Source organism: Vipera berus, assembly GCF_964194415.1.
Source record: "Vipera berus genome assembly, chromosome: 2".
Classification (NCBI taxonomy): Eukaryota; Metazoa; Chordata; class Lepidosauria; order Squamata; family Viperidae; genus Vipera; species Vipera berus.
In genome coordinates this window covers 181154865-181181820 of record NC_138203.1, presented here as the reverse complement: position 1 = coordinate 181181820, position 26956 = coordinate 181154865, and the positions used below count along the sequence as shown (strand labels likewise).

The window sequence follows — 26956 nt, the reverse complement described above, 5'->3', positions numbered from 1 at the left end:
GAGCACGGCCTAAAGAAGTTAGTCCTATCAAAGCTGTGGTCCAAGAGCTTTTGGAGGATATGCATGGCAACTAAATTTCTAACCTGGAATGTTAATGGACTAAATTCACCGCAGAAGAGGAAGAAAGTTTTTCAATATTTAAAACAATTTAAGATAGATGTTATATGTTTGCAAGAAACGCATATTAGAGTTTTGGATCAAAAGCATTTATTGAACTCGAGACTGGGTACGCAATTTGTTGCCTCTGCAGAGAATAAGAAAAATGGAGTGGTTGTTTATGTTAAAAGTGCCTTAACAGCAGACTTAATTGAAGCAGATAAGCATGGAAGATATGTTATGATTGAGCTGTTGTTAGAAGGTAAAAAGACGCTTCTAGTTGGATTATATGCACCTAACCAACAACAAGCTGATTTTTTTAGCTTACTCCACACAAAGCTTACCCAGTTGGATTATAAATCTTTTATTTTTATGGGAGACTGGAATGGTGTTTTGGATGTACAGTTGGACAAGGCTGGAGCTTTTAAGCGCATTCCAAGTCATGCTAGACTGCCTAAATCTTTTTTTGAAATGAAGGATGACCTGGAATTGCGAGATATTTGGCGTGAGAGACACTTGCGGGAGAAGGATTATACTTTTTATTCTGACAGACACCAATCTTTTTCGAGGATTGATTTTATTTTGTTGACTAATGATTTTTTTTTGAGAACTAAAAAGGTGAAGATTTGTGCAAGAACTATTTCTGACCACAGTCCAGTTTGGTTGGAGATTGATAAGGAGAAAAGAGACAGGCGCTCGTGGCGCGTAAATGAGAATTTGTTTAGAAATCAGAGAAATGTGGAAGAATGCAAACAGCGGATGAAGGATTTTTTTGAGATTAATATGAATAAGGGTACCTCTATGGACATGGTTTGGGATGCTAGCAAGGCCTATATGAGAGGGGTGTTGATATATATGAATAATAGATATAGACGTGCAGTGGAAACTAGAAGGAAAGAACTGGAGAATGAAATAAAGGAAAAAGAAAAGGCTTTGATTTTGAACCCAGAGGATGTGAAGATCAAGGAGGCTATTAGACTGCTAAGAGGACAATTTGATAAATTAATGGCAGATCAAGTGGCAACCAATCTGCGGTTTGCTAGGCACAATACTTTTTGCAACGCTAATAAACCAGGCAGATGGTTAGCTTATAGACTGAGGAAAAAACAAAGGGCCTCTAATATAGATAAGATTGAGTATAAAGGAAGGGTTGTGTTTCAACAGAATCTTATTAAGGATGCTTTTGTGGATTTTTATTCGAAATTATATACTAAAGAGGAAATTAATGTAAAAGATATTGATATATACTTGGAGAATGCTAGCATCCCGGTTCTTACGCAAGTACAAAAAGAGGGGATTAATCAACTGATTACAGAAGAAGAAATTCTTACAGCAATTAAGGAGTTGAAGGTGGATAAAGCGCCAGGCACGGATGGCTTGACTGCGGCCTATTATAAAAATTTACAATTTGAGATGATAAAGCCGTTAAAGGAACTGTTTCAGACAATTCAGAGGGGGGGAAAGGTGCCACCGTCTTGGAGAACAGCTTTTATCTCTTTGATTCCGAAGGAAGACCAGGATGCTACTCAAGTTAAAAACTACAGACCGATATCGCTTTTAAATACAGATTATAAGATATTTGCTAAGGTTTTGGCTAATAGACTGATGAGGGTTCTGCAACAGGTGATTCATGGGGATCAAACGGGGTTTATTAGTGGCAGGCAAATGAAAAATAATGTGAGACATATAGTTGATGTGTTAGAGTTTTTGGAAAGGCACAACCAGATCTCTGCAGCGCTAATTTTTTTAGATGCTGAAAAGGCCTTTGATCAATTGAATTGGCAATTTTTGTTGAAAGTTTTAGATAAAATGGATTTTGGGGAAAATTTTTTACAGCCGATTAGGGCATTATATCAAAAACAAACTGCCCGAATCATAGTTAACAATAGCCTGACAGTAGCATGTAATATTGAGAAGGGCACAAGGCAAGGGTGTCCGTTATCGCCCTTGTTATTTGTGTTAACATTAGAGATACTATTGGTTAAGATTCGGAACTCGGAAAAAATTAAAGGGATACAAGTTGGAGATCAGGACTATAGATTGAGAGCATTTGCAGATGATCTGGTTGTTACAGTGACCCAGCCAGAGAACTCTGTTGTGGACCTGATGGAGATAATAACACAATATGGGAAGGTTTCTGGATTTAAAGTAAATACACAGAAAACTAAAATTTTGGCTGGAAATATGACAGTTTCACAGAAGGCTCTCTTAGAAGGATTAACTGGATTTGAGATTGTTAAAAGGGTTAAATATCTGGGGGTGATTTTGTCACCCTCTAATACAAAGCTATATAAAAATAATTATGAAAAACTATGGGGGAAAATTCAAAAGGAATTGGAGAGTTGGCAAAAATTGCAATTGTCTTTGCTGGGACGGATTGCAGCAGTGAAAATGAATGTCCTGCCCAAATTTTTATTTTTGTTTCAAATGATACCGATTCTTAAGAAAGATTCTAATCTGGAGGAATGGCAGCGAGGTATCAATAAATTTGTGTGGGCAGGGAAAAAGCCACGAGTTAAACTTAAGATTATGCAGGATACTCGTGAGAGAGGTGGCCTTAAATTGCCTAATCTTAAATTATATTATGAAGCTGCTGCATTAGTAGGAATAAGCGATTGGATTAATTTGACGCAATTGAGGTTATTAAATCTTGAGGGCCATGATTTGTTGTTTGGCTGGCATGCATATTTGTTGTATGATAAGAAGGTAGATACTGTGTTTAGGATGCATATTTTAAGACAGGCATTGCTGAGAGTTTGGAAGAAGTATAGACAAAAGCTAAGCAGCAAGATACCATTGTGGGCAATTCCAAAACACGCAATAGAAAATATACATGCTGGTTTCAAACATGATGTGACTACGTACAAGGAAATTTTAAGCCTGGAAAGGAATGTTTGGTGTTTGAAATCATATAGCCTCTTGCGAGAAGAGAAGGTTGTTCAATCTTGGTTTCAATATATTCAATTACAGGCCAGGTGGAAAGAAGACCAGAAAAATGGATTTACAATGACTGATGGAAATTTGATAAAGCAGATTAGAAATCAGGGGTCAGCACATATTAAACGGATATATCTTGCATTGATAGAGATTGACTCGGAAACAGAGCTTGTTAAGGATTGTATGATAAAATGGGCCCAAAATATCCAGGAAGTTATTACAATGGACACGTGGGAAAAGATTTGGGTGAGGAACGTAAAATTTACTCAAGCTCAAAATTTAAGAGAGAACTTTTACAAAATGTTTTATAGATGGCATCTAGATCCTAAAAAGCTTGCAAGTATGTATCCGAATTATCAGCCTAAGTGTTGGAGGTGTGGTGATGAAGATGCAACGTATTTTCACATATGGTGGACATGTAAGAAGGTTAAGGCTTTTTGGATAAAAGTCTGGTGGAATATGCAGAAGATTTTTAAACAGAGGATAAAGTTTTGTCCGCAACTTTTTTTGTTGGGAATAATTGCAGACGCTACAGTTGTGGACACCAAGCTGATGTTGAACTTAATTACGGCGGCAAGACTTTTGATAGGCCAATATTGGAAGAAAGAGGAACTGCCGACCATAGAAGAGAGGACTTTAAAGGTTTCCGACCTGGCAGAGATGGCGAAGATTTCGGCTTATTTGAAAGATCATTCGCAAGAACGCTATATTATGGAATGGAGAAAATGGATTGAGTTTATCCAGAACAAGTATAGGGTTAAGAAGTTTTATGTAGCATTCGAATAAGTCTTCTTTCGGTTTTTTTTTTCGTTTTTTTTATTCTAGTTTTTTATATATATTTAATATTGTTAAGGTGTGTCTTATCCTATATAAGCTAGAGAGTGATGGATTTTAGAATTTATAGTTGTTAGTATATGGAGGAGGAAGGACTCACTGGAGAAGAGCCTAATGCTGGGAAAGATTGAGGGCAAGAGAAGAAGGGGACGACAGAGAATGAGGTGGCTGGATGGAGTCACTGAAGCAGTAGGCGTGAGCCTAAATGGACTCCAGAAGATGGTAGAGGACAGGAAAGCCTGGAGGAACATTGTCCATAGGGTCGCGATGGGTCGGACACGACTTCGCAACTAACAACAACAACAACAACAAAGTATATGGTTGTTTATGGTTGCCTTTTTATATATATATACCTTGTATTTAGCTCTGGGAAGTCGGGGGGGGAGGGGGGGGTGGAGGGAGAGGGGGAGGGAGGGAGGTTGGGGGGAGGTAGGGGGGAGCAGGGAGGGGGAAGGGGGATTTCTTAAGGGAAAACTGTATTTTAAAACTTTTCAATAAAAAAAAAAAACAAACACAGTCCACAGAAACTCGATCCTCAACACAAACAGATGCTTTCAGCAACCAGCACCTCCCACACCTTCCCTTTTATAATTCAGCCAAGGCGAGCCTTCCTAATGCCTTCTCCTTTGCCTTTGGAGCCACCCCATTGCATTCCTCTGTCCTACTCGCTTCTCTTGCCTGCACTTTCGTGCATCCTGAATTTGTCCCAACAGTTCTTCATTACTGTCCAACTCAGGCTCCCAGTGCAGCTGTGTTTCAGTCTGAGTGTGAGTAGAGGGGCCAGGCTCCTCGTCCGACTATAAGTCTTGGAGCTCCTCAGAGCCTTTCTCTGACTCTAATGTCACTCCAGGCCCCTCCTCCTCATCTGATTCCTCAGACTCAGCTGCTGGATCCACTGGCTGGTGAGGAATCACAACACCATGTATACTCCATGTATAATCCAAAAGAGGTGTTGGAGGTGTTTGATTTAATTCAATAGAGTTAATATTGTTACACCTTTGCCAGGTTAAGATTTGCACTTCAGAGAAAACTTTTCAAATGCCATATATATAGTTTTATAGTGAAAGGACTTCAAAGACTACAAATAATGTACCACTCAGGTATATTAGGACACCCAGGACCCTGGCAAAGAAATTAAGTAATGGCCTTATCTATAGTCTACACTAATTCAGTGTCTTGTCAGAATATAAAAGAGAAGCTAAGAATCCTTTTCTTTTTTCTCATTGGCTCCATCATAGTTTTCTGGTCACTACCCTTCTTTGAAAAGACTTGTAATCTTGGAAACAGTTGAAGAGGTCATGATTTACGGCAGAAAGATTATATTTTTAATTTTAAGACATATTTTAATATTTGGCATGTTGACAACTTCTTGGAATTATACATTCTTTGACCCTGGTTCCACTTCTTAAGTGACTTTTAGAGGGAAGTAGGGATGACATCAATGTGATTTAGCAATATACTGTTTTTCGGTTGCAAAACACATAGATGGTAAATTCTAAATCTGTTTATGGAGACTGAATGTCTAGCCTTGAAGCTCTTTTTCTCTTGATAGAGTAAGCATCCATCCTCATGCTTCTTGCTAGAAAAGTTCAAAAAAAGAGATTAAATCAGATTGGTGTTAAATTTTTGTATTTACCATTCCCTTAAAATATCTATGAGTTATATATTTTTTTAAAAAAATAACTTAAACTTTTTTCATATGCATCTTTTCCCAATAAGTGCATGTGAGAAAGTTTTCCCTAATACAGGTACTCCTCAACTTACAACAGTTTGTTTAATTACCATTCATAGTTACAACGGCACTGAAAAAAAGTGACTTATGACCATTTTTAACACGACCTTTGCAGCAACCCCAGAGTCGCATGATTTACATTCAGATGCTTGAAAACTGGTTTGTATTTATGACGGTTGCAGTGTCCTGGGGTCATGTGATCACCTTTTGCAACCATCAAAGCAAAAGTCTATGATGAAGCCAGATTCACTTAACAGCTGACTTACTAATTTAACAATTGCAGTGATTCACTTGACAGATGTAGCAAGACAAGTCATAAAATGGGTCAAAACTCACTTAACAAATTTCTCACTTAGCAACATAAGTTCTGGGTTCAATTGTCATAAGTTGAGGACTTCCTGTATATAACATATTAAGTGTTCTACAGCAGGGGTCCCCAACCCCCGGTCTGTGGAACGGTACCGGGCTGCAGCATGCCAGCAACCGGGCTGCACAAATGAGCAAAGCCCCATCCACAGGATTCAGGCAGCACACAAGACCACGCACCCTCCGGTCCACGGAAACACCTCTCTCCACGTAACCAGTCCCTGGTGCCCAATAGGTTGGGGACCTCTGTTCTACAGTATATGTACATGTGAGATCTGAAGAGATGATTTTCATATGTCAAGCTTTCCTTAACTTGTAATGATGGGGTAGCCGAGTTAGACAAACATAGCTTGATTTAATAAACCGAGAGGTGAATAAACTTTTTGTCCATGCTTACAGATTTCTTACATCAGTTTCTAATGCAGAGGAACAAGTCAAGTTATCTTCAGTTAATCACAGTTTTCCATATCCTCTAAACAGTAAAACAGTGCTTATCATTTCTTGGGGGAAAAAACCCTAAGATTTACAATGGGCTTAACATTTTGATTTGATATTTTTAAAAAACCATGATTAGATATTACTTTTTAACTTAATTATTGTTTCTGCAAAAAGACCAGTTATATAGGAGATGAGTTTTTAACACGTTTTTTTTCAGTGAGATATAATAATCCAATTTAATCCTTGTGCTCACTGATCTGATAAGAATTGCCTTTTCGTCTGAAAATAATGGACTGGAAATGGTGAAATCCCTTTGGTATTGACTGTAAAGTCACCCCCATCCCCACCCTGGGGAATAAGTAAATGACAATATCCTACCAAGATTTCCTTTTCCTAGCTGTCTGAAGAAAACAAAATCCCTCCCTATTTCTTTTAAAAATCAATATTTACTTCATAACCTTTTCTTTCAAACAGGAAAATTTAGAAGTTGCCATTTAAAAAAAAATTGGATAGTGTATGTGAGTTTAAGGATGGTGTAATCAAAATAGAATTTGGAAGATTCAAATATACAAAGCCGGGCCAGAGAAAAGTACAAAAGTAAGAGCAATGGATGTTTATGTATGTTTGCTTAATACTGAGGAAGAGAACAAGAGAACAAGATTGATTGGAAACCTATTCTGATTTCTCTTCTGGACTCTCTGTGGAATTGTCTTATCAAATTTCTCCCCCAAAGCCAAATGATTTTCTTTTGTTGTCATAGCTACCTAGGCTTATATTTGCTAAATTACTGGATTTGCACAGGCCTCTGGTTGAGCCAGTTCACTTCTGACAGATACTGTAGTTTGTTTCCATGTCAATTTCTTCCTTGCTCAGATGACAGTCACACCAGAAGTTCATCTGCCTCATCCCCTCCAATCTCTAACCCTGTAAACCAGGGGTCTTCAAACTTGGCCCTTTTATGACTTGTGGACTTCAATTCCCAGAATTCCTCAGCCAGAGTGCCTGGCTGAGGAATTCTGGGAGTTGAAGTCCACAAGTCATAAAAGGGCCAAGTTTGAAGACCCCTGCTGTAAACTGATCAAACTTTATGAGCTGTCCTAGCCATGGCTTCCCTCTTGCCATTGGATATAGACTTCTCTCAGGACTTGTTTTTTCAGGTTCTACATGACTTGCTTATAGTCGTGTCCCTAGTTGAATACACAGTGAGCTTGTATTAAAGATATTCACCAAGATCAGATACAGTATTCTGCCTTAGCCCAGTCTCTTTCATACGGTTGACATTTAGATCAAAGTTTCTGTCAAAACCTAGGCAGCACAACCTTTCACAGAAGGTGGAAAAATCTATATTATAGTATGCATATTAATTCTATACTGTTGTTGTTGTTAGCTGCAAAGTCGTGTCCGACTCATCGCGACCCTATGGACAACGTTCCTCCAGCCTTCCTGTCCTCTACCATCTTCTGGAGTCCATTTAAGCTCACGCCTACTGCTTCAGTGACTCCATCCAGCCACCTCATTCTCTGTCGTCCCCTTCTTCTATTGCCCTCAATCTTTCCCAGCATTAGGCTCTTCTCCAGTGAGTCCTCCCTTCTCATTAGGTGGCCAAAGTATTTGAGTTAATTCTATACTGTAATAGCAACCAACTAAAATTTTCACATTGGTCTCTCCCTTCATTATGAAAAATTGTACTATACAGTATTGTTTTCCTTTGATTATCTTTTCCTTAATTACTGAATTGGTGCTGAAATGTTAGATTGAAGAGGTACAGTGCGAATTAAAAACCAAGAATATTTCAGACCCAGTATTACCCCATTAGGAACTTATTCCTATAAAAATGCAGTCTAGGGTCTCAGATAAACTATAAATAGAAAGCAGAATAGATTTTGTTACTTATCCTAGAAAGAAAAAGAGTGGGAAACTATTTCATATGATATCAGGATGCTGCCACTTGACCTGATTAAAGTCTTTTATAAAAGCTGTCTTATTCTTGTACCACAAAACAAACCAGATGATATCCAAGTTGGTTTGAGTCTAATCAGGCTGCTTTCTGGATCACCAAATTAGCAAGAGAACTGCACCTTGTATTTAATATATATCTGTAGCCACAGTTGTTTTTTAGTTGCATATCTTGCAGACATAGAACGTGAAGAATCTAGACTAATTCCTCCTCCTATTTATAAGACTAGGGAACTCCCACTCAAGGCTGGTGTAGGGGAGCCCTCCAGAAGGCTAAATCCAGTGCCAAAAATGATGACTTATTGCTACACCTGCTCGTATGGAATGTGTAGGTCCTGGAATAGCAGCTTCTAATCAACATCAATGTAGCTAAGAATGGGAGAGTTTGATCTTGACTTCACAAAACAGAGTCTTGGTTGTTTAGTCATTCAGAGGGGAGAGACAAAAGCTGCTGGGTATTTCCAGGGCATCATAGCAAACAAAAAAAAGTTGTTTTGCTCTGATTGTTTTACACTCTCTTAATAATAATAATAATTTTATTTATATACCGCCCTTCTCCCGAAGGACTCAGGGCGGTGAACAGGGCAAATGTATAAAAATACAAAAATACAAAAGTTAAAAGGAATTAAACATAATGCCCAAGCTAAAAACAGTAAATACAAATATTAAGAACAATAAAAAACCCAACCCATCCCCCATGAGGCCAAGCCAGCTTGTTCAAATAAATGCGTTTTCAGATCGCGTCGGAAGGAGCGAAGGTCGGGCGCCATCCGGAGCTCAACCAGCAACCGATTTCATAAATCCGGGGCGCCCACAGAGAAGGACCTCCCCCTGGGGGCCACCAAACGACATTCTCTGATCGGTGGCACCCTGAGGAGGCCCTCTCTGTGGGAATGCACGGGGCGGAGGGAAGTTGATGCCGGCAGCAGGTACTCCCTAAGGTACTCCGGACCCATGGCATGTAGGGCCTTGAACACCATTACCAGTACCTTGAATCTCACCCGGAAGACAACTGGGAGCCAATGCAGCTCACGGAACAGAGGTGTAACATGGGAGTATCGGGAAACTCCCAACACGACTCTCGCGGCTGCATTCTGTACCAGTTGGAGCCTCCGAGTGGTCCTCAAGGGCAGCCCCATGTAGAGAGCGTTGCAGTAGTCCAAACAAGAGGTCATGAGCGCATGAGTGACCGTACACAGGGCATCCCGGTCTAGATAGGGCCGCAACTGGCGCACCAGGCGAACCTGGGCGAAGGCCCCCCTAGTCACGGCCACCATGTGATCTTCCAAAGAAAGCCGTGAATCTGAATTTAGGTGTCAGTGTATTCATAGTGTTATTTCAAATAATTTCAAGTCGTACATAATAGAATGGCTACAAGAAGCCTGAAAAACAGGATATTATAGAAATTTCCATCAATTCAGAATATTGATACTGAGCGTTAAGTTAAATAACTATGAAGGGCAAAGTTGTAATCTCAGTTGCTGATGTAGATAGTTATTTCTTGTGGAGATCAAAATGTTGACTCTCCTGGAAGAAGTACTCCATGCGAGAGAGGGGAAAGAAAGTTAGCTGTGATAATCCTTAGCTGATGTGAACTGGAGTAAAGACTTATGGGGAAGAACATTTTTTTTTTATTGAAAAGTTTTAAAATACAGTTTTCCCTTAAGAAACCCCCCTTCCCCCTCCCTGCTCCCCCCCTACCTCCCCCCAACCTCCCTCCCCCTCTCCCTCCACCCCCCCTCCCCCCCCCCGACTTCCCAGAGCTAAATACAAGGTATATGTATATAAAAAGACAACCATAAGCAACCATATACTAGCAACTATAAATTCTAAAATCCATCACTCTCTAGCTTATATAAGATAAGACACAAGTAAAGACTTATGGGGAAGAACATTATAATCCAATTCTGATCCTTATATATTTTTCATAGAACCTCTGCAATGCTTTGTTGTGTCTTACCCAGATTTGGCCTTTCATTATATGATTATAAAGCAGCTTAATGGTAATCTTTAGAAATTCTGCGTTACGTGGCCCTGTGGTCATATGACACTTAGTTTTCCTTGGTGACATTTGTTTATGCTTTTGAGATGGGGAAAGACCTTGGTTATTTCTTCACAATTTGTTCAGGAAATAAAGTGCCTTTCTAACTTGGTTTCACATAGTAATTTTGCAACTACCACAGCTTCCTTTAATGTTGCCTCTATTTGTTGTTCCCTAGATAGAAAGGGTGATTTCAAAATTGTATGGAAAGACTGAAACCCCTATGCAGAACTGAACGATGCCATTTTCTCATACTTCAACCTCAAAACTTCCTATCCTCTCACTACACAGAGATTTTAATATCCTTAGTGATGTACTGGTAACTACTATCTTCTAGGTCAAATCTATAGCCTTTCACCCTGGTGGAGAAACCCTTCTCTCCCACTTTTGACCTGACTGCACCATCTGTACCTAGCCAATACCAGGAAAGCTAAGAAGAAGCAGTTAAGGGGAAAATGCATGTGTTTTCAAAATCCACAAACCTGAATAAATGCATAAACCTCTATTTGTGAAGGAAAACCCTTTTATTTTAAGTGCCAAAAGACCTAGATATCACAATTGGCCCAAACTAGCAAATGAAAGACGTGTTATAGTAAGAAGGAATCTGCAGAGGAGCAGATGAAGAAAGGAGGAATCAGAATGAGCACATGATCCCCGCTGATCTTGGCTTAACTGAGAAGGTTTCTTGTTAACTGCACCATTTTGAGAGCAGCCTGTCTATTTCTGCCCTGCTAGAAATGAGCTAAACAACCCCAAACCCATTGGTACATAGTGCCTGAACAACTGTATGAACCCTGGTGGTAGAATGCAGCCTTGCAAGCTAACTTTGCCCACTGCCAGAAGTGGGATCCTGAACGGCTCAACATTGACTCAGTCTTCCATCCTTCCAACATTGGTAAAATGAGGACCGAAATTGCTGTGGGCAGTATGCTGACATTTGTAAACAGCTCAGAGAGTGCTGTAAAGCACTATGGAATGGTATACAAGTCTCAGTGCTATTGCTATTTCAGATATCTATTCTAAACAAAAATAAGCCTTTAACTCTCTAATGCAGGGTGTCAAACTCAATTTCACTGAGGGCCGCATCAGCATTGCGGTTGCCCTCAGGGGGCCGGGTGGGTATGGCCAGGGTGGGTGTGGCCTACTGGGTGGGCGTGGCTAGAGTACATATGGCCTACTGGGTGGGCATGGCCAGCTCTACATTGTTTGCATCAAGGGTGCCTATGGGGGCCTGGGCAGGAGTAGGACAGATCTGAGGGTCTCTGGCAGAATCTGAGGGTCTCTGGCAGAAGGACGGTCTCTGGGCCAGGGCCAAGGCAGTGGGGGCCGTTCCCTCACTGTTTCCAGGATGGCTTCGCGGGCCACATGAAACCACTTCGCGGGCCGGATCCAGCCCCCGGGCCTTGTGTTTGACATGTCTGCTCTAATGGAATTGGTGACCATGAAAGATGGAATTTGAGTTTGAGTTTGAGTTTTATTTGATTTAGTTTGAGTTTGAGTTTTATTTGATTTATATTTTTATTTGAATCACTCATACTTACTCTTCCTTCATTCTTGCTCTTACCACTGCTTCCCATAGAGAAGTACCATCTTTCTCCTTTTCTGTGGAAGGTGTGTAGCAATCCAAAGAAGAGCAGGAACATCAGATTAACTACACCATCAGTGTTGTCATAAAAAGAACTTGCCATGAAAACATCCTATTTCTTTCTCATTTAAAATGGCCAAAATTTCAAGGCAAGGCAGAAATAAATAAATCATTCAGGAAAATGGCAGTGATCTATTGCTCTAGGCTTATTTTTGTTTGAGAAATTTCAGCAGGCAACTTGCACCAAAAGGTCAAGGAGTCTTACTCAAGCACTTACTAAGAAAGGAATGTGTCAGGAAGAAGTGAAGTGCCAGCAATATGCAGATTTTTACTCAGCTTTATTGTGCATTTATTGATTATACTTAGCTTTATTGTTGGGTCAAACCAAGAATTACCCTCAGCCACTTTCTTGTAAAAGTCATGGATATTCAAGAACCAGTTGGATTCCAAGGTAGGCCAAAGCATTGGGACTGTTGTGTACTGCCTCAAAGTGCCCATTTAGTTTTGGTAAGCTTGGGTGAAACAAGGGTGAAGGGGAGCATAGGCTGAGATGCCCTCAGCGAGAAAAGGAGACCATAGGCTAGACTGTGGAACAAAATAATCCACTTCAGTGGCTGCAATTAAGTCCCAGCTTCTTCCTAGCAAGCACATCTCCTCCCACCCTTTGGTTCTTTATCAAGGAAAAGAAAAATGACATCTGCTGGTTCTTGTTTGGATATTGCAAAATACAATATTTTTGTGCTACCCCTTCAAGATAGAAGAAATTGAGCAGTCTAATCTGCTATATTTTAAATTATCAACATTCAGGTCTAGCCAAATTCAGCAGTGACAATCAACCAGCATCCCAAGCAACAGGCATGCTTCAAAGTATGTGATGAAGCAATTTGCATAACTCCTGCCACTGGAAGAATATCCAGAGAATAAAGATAACACTTCCTCATTCTCAGACCACTAAAGTCTATCCACTGTCCAACTTCCATGTATATGCCCAACTAGCAAAACATTAAAAAAAATGTGGGGACCGATATACAAATGTATTGTTTTTAGGCGCTTTCTGTGGAGACTTTAGGGTTCAGGTTTTATAATGTAATGTGACAACAGAAACGTTGTGCCTCTAAAGAAGAGGTAAAAAAAAATCTTGTTTTGGTTAATGTGATAAATGTGTCTTTATGGTTTCAGATATTTTCTGGAAAGGAAACTATCAACTGTTGCAATTTTTGTGTAAACAACCACCTACATATTTAAGAATTCTGTACCCAAATCCCTGAATTTCTCAGAACAAAGAAATAGATAAATTATTTCACAGACCAAGGGTAGAGAATTTTGAAGCAAAATTACCTGTCTTACATACATGTCTCTTGTGACAGATTAGTGTGTAAATAGTCATCAGACTGTACATCTGAAGCATCATAGTTTGGTTCTTGATTTTCTTTTTTCTTTAGAAGTTTCTATAGAAGGAGTTACTATAATTGCCATTGCAACTTCCTCTATTACAGGGCTTTTCAACCAGTGGTACGGGTACCACCTGTGGTACATTAGCACTTGGCAGGTGGTACGCGACCATCCTAGAAAAGTGGTAGCGGGAGAGGGGAATGAGCTGAACTGGTGGCAACACCGCACAAGGGCTCAGCGGAAGCACCAGGATCAGCGCTTGGGGGGCTCTTTTTTTCAGCACCATTGTAACTTTAAACAGTTACTAAGCGAACTGTTGTAAGTCAAAGACTACCTGTACTTCATCACTTTTTTCCTTTTTTTGGCACCTTGTTTGGCACCAAGTTTTTGACACCTTGCTAGGCTACTGGTGGTACTTGGATGTTGCCATATCCTAAAAGTGGTACAATGGGTGAAAAGGTTGAAAAGCCCTGCTCTATTAAGCTTTCACAATGAGGGATGCTGTGAGGTTAGTAGTAAAATATTTGAGGCATTATTTCAGAGTCTAAAGGCAAAGGCAAAAACTGGCCCAGTTTAATAAATTGCAAAAGAATGGCACATTGAGAGATAACATCTCACTCTCACACATATGCTATTAATCTTGTGATTTTGTGCCTTGGGGTTTGCAACCACAGGCATTTTTGCTGTATCCTATTACTGGTGCTTCAGAAATGGCAAAGTGTTTAAAATAAAGTTGCCCTGTGTTGGAAAAATCAGTCTGGCTTTCCACTGAAAGGAATTGGAGCTTTGCCAGCCTCCTAGCTCCTGGGAACACAGAGTGAGCTGGCATGATCAGGGTAAAATAGACTTGTCGCTCTATCAACATTGGGCATTTTGAAAATAACAGAAGCCCGTCACCATGGCAAACACAAAAACAGAAAGAAATGTTAGCAATTTATTATCTTTGATTTTGGTCAAAAGAGGAAACCAGTGGGCTTTCTGCAAACTCAAGGCACACAAATGCATAAGAAACATCTACATTCATGTTTTCCGTTTAGTCAGATTCTGAAAATAAGAGCAGTCTGGGTCAATCTCCAGTGCATTTGAAAAAATCTTCAGAGCTTTGTAGGCAGATGGGTGGATCATATAGAGGTGCCCAGAGATACTGAGGCTATTCCATATGAGCCTGAATAATGTTAGTGACGCTTTTTTAAAAAATCCATATTTTTCAGGGAAATGTTTCAGATGGTGTTAAAGGGCAGTCAGGTAGATTTGGACAAGGCTCAACTTTATAGTCTGTTTGGTATACAATATTTGGAATTTTTTTAAGTATGTTATGACTGCACCAGTCACAACAAAAAAATTCAGTTGACAAAAAGCAAGCTAGTGAAGCAAAGAACTCTCTACCTGTTCTTGGGGAAGGGAAACTTTTTATGTATTTATTTGTTTGTTTGTTATCTATTGTTCTCTTCCTTCTTCCAATGCTGAGCAAATACAATCCTCGCTGCTGTCAATAAATGAAATGTTAGATATACACTTTGTTTGTCAACTTTTTCTGGTACTATACCTAATAAGAAAAGTTCAGGTTTAAAATCTATATGTTTCTCTAACATTTTTTCTAACCAAGTGTGTATTTTAGCCCAAAATTTCCTTTCTTTACCGTGGGAAGGGAAACCGAACAGAACTTAAGGAGCTAAGAAGATTCCATCATTGCTAAAAACAGGGTAGCATATTGTCCGTTTGAATCAAGACACAGGGAGGATGTTCACTACATGACTTTGAAGATTGCCTGTCCAGTCGGAGTAACTTTGTTAATGATTCTTGAACATGTCTTGGTTCATAAATGGCTTAGAGGCCTGAACCCCATCTCTCACTGTTGAGCATAACAAGCCAGAAGCATTGTAAGCAGGAGGTGATCTGAGAAAGCCTAGCTAAATACTGTAAGCAAATTCCAAGCAAGACAGGCAGGTCAGTGCTGAGGCTTTGCACTAGAGAAAAGGACCCATTGGCAGAAACTGTTGAGTACTGGACTGCTCTGTACCAGGGGTAGGCAACCTCGGCTCTTTTATGACTCATGGACTTCAACTCCCAGAATTCCTGAGCCAGCCATGCTGGCTCAGGAATTCTGGGAGTTGAAGTCCATGAGTCATAAAAGAGCCAAGGTTGCCTACCTGCTCTATACTATTAATCTGTGACATAATACTTCACAGCATGCAGCATTTATTTCCCGACACACACCCTCCCACAAAATAATAATAATAATAATAATAATAATAATAATAATAATAATAATAATAACAACAACAACAACAACAACAACAACAACAACAACAACAAAAGATAAAAATACTCTACATTTTGTTCACAGTAATCTGAAAACTTTCAAAATGCTTGTTTGGAACTACGAACAGAAAAGCTAGAGAAAACATGATGAAAACAGCAGAGATTAATGAGAAGATTTAAGGAAGAGGGCTTTTTAAAACTTTGTTACAGAAACTTGATGATAGCATAAAAACATGTGCCAATACTGTGACTGATAAGACACTTAAGTTACAGAATGAGGGCAGGATCCAGAATGAACTGAAGTGGCCGTGTTCCCATGTGTCTTGGGCTGGTGGGTAGCATGTCATGTGAACACCGTAACCTAGGCATCCGATCTCATGAATCAACCTTGAGAAGTTATGGATAGCCTGAAACTGACTGCTCAGCTGGGTCATCAGAACAGCTTATGTGAAAGGGGGGGAGGGGCTAATAGCCAGCTTCCTTCCTGTCATAATGGAGAGAAAATTAGATTACAACATCGCTTTAGTTTTTACATCCCCTGTGCCCACCATGGCTGTGAAAAGGAGGTAGACAAAGTAGAGGTGACTAAACATAAGTTTTTTTTTAATTTCAATTTAAAGTGGTCTCTTTAAAATTGTCAGGGGGGAAAAATACAGGAAATTATCCCTTTGGGGCAGCTGGGAGGGGATCATATTGGCTAATTTATAACTGCCTCAGTTATTCCAAATTGTGCGCTGCTAGTTCATACATATAAGGGAGTTGACTGAGGGAGAAAATGAGCTGGTATTATGGAGCAAGAGGAGCAATAACATAGTTAAAGTGCATTTTTATTTTGATCATTTTATTCTCAAGTCATTGTTCACCACCCAGAGTCTTTCTTCATTGGGGAAATTTACAAATATTGCAAATAGAGCCATATAGAGCCTTGGTGGAGCAGTGGGCTAATGCCTCCTTAAGTAACACCAGCTGCCTGAAATTAGTGCAGGTTCGCATCCCACCAGGCTCAAGGTTGACTCAGCCTTCCATCCTTCCGAGGTAGGTAAAATGAGGACCCAGATTGTTGGGGGCAATTAAGCTGACTTTGTAATAATGCCGCTTGGGTGTGTGTGTGTGAAAGCCCTAATAAGCAGGCATATACATAGAATGAAGGCTACTGCTAAGCTTGTAAGCCGCCCTGAGTCTTCGGAGAAGGGTGGGATATAAATGGAATTAAAATAAAAAATAAAAAAAATATGTATTCAGTTCTGAGAGGGTGCTCAAAGTTTTTGCGCACGTAAAAACTGAGTAACAGAACTCGGGAAATAATAAAGAAGAAAATATGTCTTGAGAACATGCAGAAAGCATTTTGCAAGCCACGGTGTACTTTAAATGCATTTTACACTCAAGTGGGGGAAAAAAGTGCCTTGCTGGCAGAGACTAGAAAATGCTTTTTAGAAACGGAACAATGCTCTCATAGTGGTCATCTGTGAATTTTAAATATTTGGAAGAATGAACTCTTGGATACGCATGGATTTGGGAAATTATGTATGTAGTGCTTGGTTGACTGAATTATTGAAGAAATGTATGATAGAAACAAGGAAATGAACACATCTTAGTAAACTTTTTTGTAAACATTCAAGTTCAAATGATAAATATGAAAAGCAGCAGACTGCCACCATCCCAAGTAAAATCATAGCTTCCTTGTAACATTTTTGCTTATGCTTTGTTAATGTAAACAAATATACCTTAGTCTTTCTTCATCTGCTGCTTTCCAATTGTGCTGGACTGCAATTCCCAGAATTTCAAGCCAGCTGTATTTCATCCATCACAAGGGCAACAGGTTGCAGAAGGAAGGAATGTAGCTAATAACGTTTCCTAACACAAAGGCTTGGAAGATGCTTCCTGATGAACAGTCCTGATGTAGGGCACACCTGTGCAAATACCAAGTGTTATCCTTAATTGATTTTCTCTCTAAAAAGAAATGTATTAAAAATTATGGGAATTAGTAGAAAGGTTATATAGGGAGAAGGAAGTTGTCTTGACATCCAAGTAAAGTAATTGTCCATAGAACAGAACATCATCAGAGTGGATAGGGACCTTCTAGCCCAACCCCTTGCTCCAGCAGAAGACCCTATATTATTTCAGACAAATAGCTGTCCAGTCTCTTCTTAAAAGCCTCCAATCACTACTTCTGAAGGCAAATTATTCCACTGGTTGATTGTTCTCACTGTCAGGAAATTTCTCCTTATTTCTAGGTTGCTTCTCTCCTTGTTTAGTTTCCATCCATTATTTCTTGTCTTGCCTTCTGGTGCTTTGGAGAACAGGTTGATTCCCTATTGTTTGTAATAGCCCCTCAAATATTGGAAGACTGCTATCATGTTATCCCTAGTCCTTCTTTTTCACTAGACTAGATATACCCAATTCCTGCAACCGTTCTTCATATTAATCTTTCATACTCAATTAAAGCACCCTAAACCTTCCATAAAGGCTATAGTAATTTTTCCATTATTGAACATTGCACCAAGAGGAACTAACAAACACCAGCCCCCAATGTTGTTCTACCTAACTCAAAAATATTTGTGTTGTAACTAGCAGAATATTTGAGTTCCTTCCTAATATAAGGCAACCCTACCCTGCCCCCACTCCAGTTAAAATTGACGATTCTTTTTAGGAAAAAAAACCTGTTACAATACTTAAGGCCCATATGGGTAGCTTTTTGGATCCTACATTATTCATAATCTCTGAATGTGGAGAAATGGTCTGATATCTGTGAAATCCCCATATCTGTCATCTGTTTGGTATTCAAGTCAAATGAGTGCTGATATTTCCCAGCAACAATAAATTTGCTTGTGGCAATTGGTCAATTTCCAACAAACTGATGTGAGAGCTTCTAGATGGAACTGAATAGCCTCCCTAACCTTAGAAGACAGGAACTTCAGTGAGAAGGTAAGAGCCAGGGCACCATGAATAAAGAGCATTGATGTCTTTGGAGCAAAGATTAGTGTACAATCTAGTGCCCTTCAAGTATATTTACACCTCACTGTCTTTAGCCTTGTAAATTGGAGATAAAGGATGAAGTAGTCTAACACAGGGCTTTTCAACCAGTGGTACGGGTACCATCTGTGGTACATTGGCACCTGGCAGGTGGTACGCAACCATACTAGAAAAGTGGTAGCGGGGGAGGGGAATGAGCAGCACCACAAAAGCCTGAGCGAGAGATTGCTGGAGCTGCAGGGCTGTCAGGGCTCAGTGGAAGCGCCAGGATCAGTGCCAGGCTCCAGTGGAGCTCAGCGCTGATCCTGGCACTTCTGAGCCCAGAGGAAGCACCGATCAGCTGGAATATTGCAGCATCTCCAGGGTCTTGTGATTTACATTCAGATGGTTGGAAACGGATTCATATTTATGATGGTCACAGTGTGCCAGGGTCATGTGAAGTGACCAAAATCTGCTGCAACGACCCAGCAGACGGGGGGGGATAAAAACCAACCACCCCACCCCACCCCACCCCTGCTGCCAATCCTCAACAGAAATGCTCACAACAATGAAAACCTCGGACAAGAGGAAGAGCACCGCTGGGCAGGCAGGCAGGTGATCTTGCTTGGCTGTGGCTTGGGAGGCACTTTTACCAGTGCCATTGTAACTTCGAACAATCACTAAGTGAATTGTTGTAAGTCGAGGACTACCTGTACTTCATCACTTTTTTCCTTTTTGGGGGGGTCATCAAGTTTTTGACACCTTGCTACACGACTGGTGGTATGTTGCCATATCCTAAAAGTGGTACAATGGGTGAAAAGGTTGAAAAGCCCTGGTCTAACAGATCCGAAGGGGGCCATATTGGGGACGGTCAGTTTGTGGAATAAGACATTCCCTGACTCTATATTCTCTCTTTGTTTTTAGGCCTCCTCATTTTCTTTTTCCAATCAGTTCTTCTCCAAAATCAAGGTACGTTTCTCCCAGATCTAAAAATTGTTGGAAGCATTAGAAAGCTCATTTAAATTCACTGTCATTAAACAAATTATTTTCTCTTGAGTAGGTATACTACTAAATAACATCAGGGTAGAGAAGAATACTTTAGGTCCAAATATTGAGTAGTGTAGACTCTGCAGAAATTCCAAAAGCTAAGAGCTATTGCGCAGCCACATTCAGGAAAAAAAATCAAGGGAGCTCATTCAGACAAAGTCATGCTAAAAGCAAAAACACCGGGAGTATGTCTTATTAAAGTATGGTTTTTCAGATGAGTTCATGTGATTATGCACCCTTGGAATTTAGTTTTAGTTTTAGACATTTTAAAAGGATACCTGGTGTTCTTAAGTATGACAATTATTTATTTATTTTATTTATTTAATTGATTTTATATACCGCCCTATTCCCGAAGGACTCAGGGCAGTTTACAGGGCGAGTTAAAACAATACAAATAAGTACACTTTAAAATAGAATTAAATTAAGACTAGCCCACAATTAAACAAATTAAAATTAAATTAAAATTAAAATTAAATTAAACCCCCCTCAGTCCAGGCCAGCAACATCAAACAACCAAGTTTTAAGGTCCCGGCGAAACGAGCGAAGGTCTGGGGCAGTCCGAAGTTCTACCGGCAGTTCATTCCATAGGGCAGGCGTGCCCACAGAGAATGCCCTCCCCCTTGGAACCATCCATCGGCATTCCCTAACCAGCGGAACCCTAAGGAGGCCCTCCCTGTGGGAGCGCACAGGACACTGGGAGGCTGATGCTGGCAGCAGGTGCTCCCTGAGATAATCCCGACCCATGCCATTTAGGGCTTTATAGGTCATCACCAGCACCTTGAATCTCACCTGGAGGAGAATTGGAAGCCAATGCAGCTCGCGGAGAAGAGGTGTTACATGAGAGTATCGGGGAAACTCCCATTACTACTCGCACAGCTGCATTTTGCACCAGCTGAAGCCTCCGAGTGGTCCTCAAGGGCAGCCCCATGTAGAGAGCGTTGCAGTAGTCTAACCGGGAGGTAACGAGCACATGAGTGACTGTGCGTAGGGCATCTCGGTCCAAATAGGGTCGCAACTGGCGCACCAGGCGAATCTGGGCAAAAGCCCCCCTGATCACAGCTCCTATATGATCTTCCAAACTGAGCTGTGAATCCAGGAGAACGCCCAAGTTACGAGCCCTATCAACGGGGGGTAACACCTCATCCCCCATCGTTAACGATGGACAAAAATGATTCACCCGAGATGCCGGTATGCACAGCCACTCAGTCTTGGCAGGATTGAGTCAAAGCCTCTTTCTTCCCATCCAAACCTGAACCGCCTCCAGGCAACGGGACATCACGATGAGGGCATCACTGGGTTGGTTCGGGGTGGAAAGAAAAAGCTGGGTATCATCAGCATACTGATGATACCCCACCCCGAAACCACGAATGATCTCACCCAGCGGCTTCATATAGATGTTGAACAGGAGGGGAGAGAGAACCGATCCCTGAGGAACTCCACAAACGAGAGGCCTCAGGGCGGATCTCTGCCCTCCCGTCAACACCGACTGCGAACGGCCCAAGAGGTAGGAGGAGAACCACTGTAAAACAGTGCCCCCACTCCCAGTCCCCTGAGTCGTCGCAGCAAGATACCATGGTCGATGGTATCAAAAGCCGCTGAGAGGTCTAATAGGACTAGGACAGAGGAACAATCCCTGTCCCGGGCCCACCAGAGATCATTTACCAGCGCAAACAATGTCGTCTCCGTGCTGTACCCGGGCCTGAAGCCCGATTGGCACAGGTCAAGATAATCTGTTTTGTCCAGGAACAGAGGGAGCTGATGTGCTACCACACTCTCAACAACCTTTGCCAAAAAGCAAAGGTTGGAGACCGGATGATAGTTGTTCAAAATCGCTAGATCCAGGGCAGGCTTCTTGAGAAGGGGTCTCACCACTGCCTCCTTCAGGGAGGCGGGGAAAATACCTTCCCTCAAAGAAGCAGATATTACTGCCTGGAACCAGCCTCGTGTCTTCTCCTGAGCTGAATAAACCAGCCAGGAGGGACAATGAGCCTAAGCATGACACATCTTCAAGGGAGAAAACCATGGACTTCTGCAGGCAGTTGGGATGGAACTGATGATCTCTACTTAGAGGACAGGAAAGAAGAAGTTGGGGAACCAGAGTGAAAGCTGAATAGTGATATATAGATGCATGTCAGCTGAAGTTGATAACACAGAACCAGAGATGAAGCCTTGTGCAGAAGCAGCAGCACAAATAATGAATTCCAGAGGTTATCAAGACTTCTTGGTTAAACTGTTTGTAAAATGTTTCACAGGAGTATCAGTAAAAACAGATGGCACTGTAAATCTGCCTGCTTTGCTTTTGCAACACATTCAAAATTGCAACTTCTTGACTCAAAAGTTTTAATTTTGAAGAGGAGGGAAAGTTGGATGCTTCCTTGTCTTGCCAACATTTAGTTTGCTGTTCACATAGTTAAGAAATCCTGATATCATCCTGTTTATGCAGAGGTAACTAATTTCAGAACTCTGCTGCATTCTAAGAACAGCCTACATCTTATAAATTAACAATACTTTGTGCAAGTAAGTCATAACTTGGGAATATGCCTAAAGCCGTTTAGACATGGGAAGACAGCATAAATCAATTTTAAATGATAAGAGCTGGATACAATTACCATATTGTGGTTAAATCTTAAGAGTTAATGCAGAAATTGCAACAAAATTGTTGATAGAGTAGATTTTTGCTAGTCTATTTGGAAATATACTTTTGAAACCAATTTGTTTTTAAGGGATGACTTAGATAAACTCCGATCTCTTTACTCTACAGTAGAACTATGAACCATGTACTTTCAAATGACTAGGGGATTTTTTACACACTATAATTTTTACTTTTGTAACCCAAAACACATTTTCAGGATCTGCCAGACATTTTAGGCCTTCATGAAGCACTGAATGCCAAAACAGTCAATTTATTTCAAATTATATCACTCAAGAAAATTGGGGTTATCATAAAATCTTAGACTACAGAAATAAATTTACAGAATTGTAGCTCCTGTCATAAGGTCTTCTGTCCAAGACTGAGATGAAAGACAACAGCATGTCCTTATGCATTGAAATATATTTGAATCCTATCTATGCAAAAGAGTAATATAAGGTACTTCGTGTGAAATAGGCAAGATGCTATCTACTCTGGTGTGTGTGGCGGGGGAGGTAGAGTTGGATCCAGTTTGGAGGATGTGCACTACAGCACAGCCAATAGAGTGGACTGCTTCTCACTGATGTTGCTCTTAGCTCTGTATATTCTAAACAAATTGCAACTATTGCAGCAAATCTGATGCAGGCATATGACTCAGGATATCAGGTTTGCCTGGGCAATGATGAAAAACATTGCAGGCATGGGACATCTTACTATCTGTAAGATTTCTTCAACTAACCCAGGAGGCTGGGTTGGGTGAGTATGAAAAAAATATTGTTAGATAGAGCAGCAGTAGTAGCAAAAAATGAAAAAAAAATCTCACCTATTAGAATAAGGAAATGGTAACTTAGCTTTAATTTCTAAGATTCCATTTGTCAGCTGAAAACAGGAGATTACCAGTGTTGTTAGTTTTGCAACAGCTTTAAAATGCAATACAGGTAGTCCTTGATGTATGACCACATTTGAGCCATCATATTTCCACGAGGATGCTCTCAACAGTCATAAGTGTGAAAAGTCACACTGCAATGGTCATAAGTCACTTTTGTCATTGTAACTTTGAATGCGGACTACCTGTAATCAGTTGTCTTATTTCAACGTTTGGAAAAGCACTACCCATATATGCATCCTGAATTGATCAGCAACTACATACATGGAGTGATGGAAAAATATTCATCCAAATTTCTTCTCTGTTTGAGTCTGCAGACCACATGGTTTCAGCATCAAGGCACTTTTTTCTTTTCTTTTCTCCCCTGTACATATTGGCCATTTTTTAAAAAAAAAACTTTGAAAATAATCTGATTTCCCCCCCCCCTCCCCTAATGTTCTCCTGTTCTTCTTATAGTTGACAATAATTGTCTAAATCTCTGTGGAAAAAATGCTTTGTGTAAGAATTACAGCTGCTCTTGCGAAAGGGGATTTTGGAGAAAATCAAATAAAGAGAAAACTTTCAAGAATGCCAGTGAAAATGACTGTACATGTAAGTGCTTTCTATGTAGCCTATCATTCTTTAAACATGGTAATTATTGCCTCCTTCATATGCTGACAGCACATAAACAAAGAGTTACTATGTGCATTAAACCAATTAAGTCTCTAAAAGCCTGTTTGATAATGTTTATTTCTGACCATCAGCGACTCCTTGATATATCCATTTTAGGAAACAGTTGCCCACTGGGCTTTTTATTTGCTGAGGTTTTCACTCCAAAGTGTAGATAAAACTAGGAGAAAAACTAAATTTGATTGAATTGAAATTGATTGGAACTAAATTATTTGGTGTATACTTATGTAACGTCCTATGTATCTATTGATTGATCTGTATTCCCTCTTAAAAATTACAGTTGAATGGAAATACAGTTTGAGAATCTGCCAGAAATATTAGTTATTACTAAAGAAAGAATTTAGTTTGGAGGAAGTGTGATATAGCATGGCCTAGACATGGATGTGTTCTAACTAATGCCTTTCTTCCCTCTGCATTCTGAAAAGCTTGCATCAGATATCCAGCAGAAGAAAAATGTATGGAAGGATATAAGCCCTGCGTTGGTCATACTGACATGTGTTGTGGTAATTGACTTCTTGTTTTCCATAAGGGAGTGAGCTAAAGTTAGGAGGAGGGCAGCAATGACAAACCGTTGCCAGGATCACGATTACAATCTGCAGATTTGTGTATCATCCCCCTCCGCCCTCCCCCACACACACAGCTTGTAGTTTTTGGAGACTCTGAATTGGAGATATTCCATGCACAGGTCAATTAAAATGGCATTGTTTTTCCTATTGTCTCTCGTCAGCTTAAAGAGGGTTTTATTAGGATAGGATGGAAACAAAAACAGTTCTTTCGAACAGAGTTCCCCAACCTTTCCGGTTTGGTGGCCTGGAGCAGGGGGGAGGGGGGAAAGAGGGGATGGTTTTGTGGGCGGGGCAGGTGTGTTAGTATGTGTGGTCACTCTTTTTGGTCCACAGTTCAGATACATCATCAGTGACAGGTGGTTTGAAGATCTGTTAGTGGGGCCACAAAAAAAATTCCTGGAAGGCATTCAGGGATGTTGTTGAGAATTTTCTTGGCAACTACAGAGCAGTAAACTAAATCCAGCTGGTTGTCAAACTTCTTACAGCATACAAGGCCATGAAGATTCATTTTTTGCATTCTCACTTGGACTTCTTTTCCAAAAAAACTAGGTGACAAACATTAGGACATTACTACAGTAGGACATTATTGCAATGGAAAAACAGTATTTAGGGCAACTGAAATTCATCAATGCTGGCTATTGTTGGAAACTACAGTGAGATGCATCGGACACTGAGTACAAACAAATTTGAGCTCATGCAGCATGTCGGAAACATTATATGATTAAATACCTTATAGCCACGGTTCCCAACCTTTTCTATACCCTGCACCCCTAGAATGCTTCTGATATATTCTCGCACCCCTTACAAAAGTTCAAAATAATGGCAGTGAATTACACATGTACACTATGCAGACGTTTTTGCACCCCCAGGAATATTGTCTTGCACCCCCTGTTGGGAAGCCCTGCATTACAGTCATTAAAAGTTAATTTGATATCAATCTGAAATTATATTTCTGTCCAATTTGAAGGGATTTGTATCTCATTATCAATTATAATTTTTCAAGAAGCAAAGCCTTTGAAAAAAATGTATTGTCCAGTGTAATGACTGGGCAACAGGGTTCATAATGCAAGAACAACTTTCATATGGCAAAGATCAAACTCTTATTTCTAATTTGCAAAAAAAACGTAATATAAAAACAAAAAAGGGAGATTTTTTTTCCCCATCCTGGCAATGTGGATGCACCCTGTATTAACGGGAAGATCTCCCTCAAATTTTTTCTCAGTCTGATTCTACAGATTAGACTCCCTCCCTTTTCTGCCTCTTAAGATTGGTGTCTATTTTTAAGTCCAGTGAAGAAATGTATTTCTGATGTCAGATAATTTCTTTTCCTGAACGTCTTCTAGCTGATTCTACCTGTAAAAGTGAACAGTGTGGAAAACATGGTCAATGTCTGAGAGACTGTGCAGGCTTCGATTGCGGGTGCAAACCAGGATTTTACTTACCTAAGGGGGGAAGTGAATTCAAGAATGTGAATGAAAGTAATTGTGAAGGTAAGTGCCTTCTAGAGCTCTTATTTCTTTATGCATGGCACATGATTTTACTCCAGGCAACGCACTGATAGCACATGAGCAGAGAGTTATTGTAGAGGCAGAAGTCTGTTACACTGTGGAACTGGAAATGGCAAACTCTCAATAAACTTATGTCTTTCCACCCAGCACTGAAAGGAAAGAGTTTCTTGCATCATAGCCAAAGAGAATGAAGCTCATTTGCTGTCTTGCCATCTGCATTTTCCCCACCAACACCTTTTTTTTTTGCACTGCTTCAAACATTTGGGGTTATCATGTATTTGTACCCATGTATGTCCATGTAACCCAAGCTTGTCAATATCTGTTTCTGACCATCAGTGGCTCCTTGAGATCTGATAGTCGGTCCTACCAATTGCTCACTAAGCTTTTGATCTGCTGTGGATTGCACTCCAAAAAGTATGGAAACATCTGACCATCAGTGGCTCCTTGAGATCTGATAGTCGGTCCTACCAATTGCTCACTAAGCTTTTGATCTGCTGTGGATTGCACTCCAAAAAGTATGGAAACAAAGACAAAATCTAAATCTGATTTAATCGATCTTCAACTAATTAAAATAATTGCTACAAATTAACACAATGTTTTGCATGTGCTTACTCACTTCCTCTTTTTGTTCTGTTAAAAATTACAATTTGATGGCAATTTATAAAAGGGCCAAAATATTTTTGTGAGCTCTATGCACCCCTTAGGGCCTACGGTTTATGTACTCTTATTTTGGAGGTACTCTCCAAACTCAGCTCTTTTCCCGGAATTTCCCACTGACTTGCTGCATGTAGATGTATGGATGTCTTGACCTACAAGAGTTACTTCTCAGAATCAACCAAATCGAGCCAACTGATCCATGAAAATGGGCCATTCTAGGAACATATTAAGAAAGGAACTTTTTCATATATTAAATGTAATTGGAGTAAACCCAATGCCAATATTAAGCTAGTAGGTAATAATCTAGGCTACTTTTTTATTTTAATGCTACTAAACTGCACATTTGGAGAAAACATCAGAATAATATTATTATTATGATTGGCTCCCAGCAGCTGAATGTTGT

At 40.2% G+C, this 26956-nt stretch overlaps 1 protein-coding gene across 1 annotated transcript in view; it reads left to right on the top strand.

Moving 5' to 3' along the window:
- Nucleotides 1–26956, top strand: part of ADGRE5 (adhesion G protein-coupled receptor E5) — a 54869-nt gene that overhangs the window by 5644 nt on the left and 22269 nt on the right. The window contains exons 2-5 of the mRNA XM_081321152.1: nt 19516–19560; nt 23610–23744; nt 24248–24325; nt 25732–25878. Of these exons, the coding sequence (XP_081177278.1) occupies nt 19516–19560; nt 23610–23744; nt 24248–24325; nt 25732–25878 (405 nt within the window). The remainder of the gene's footprint in view (nt 1–19515; nt 19561–23609; nt 23745–24247; nt 24326–25731; nt 25879–26956) is intronic.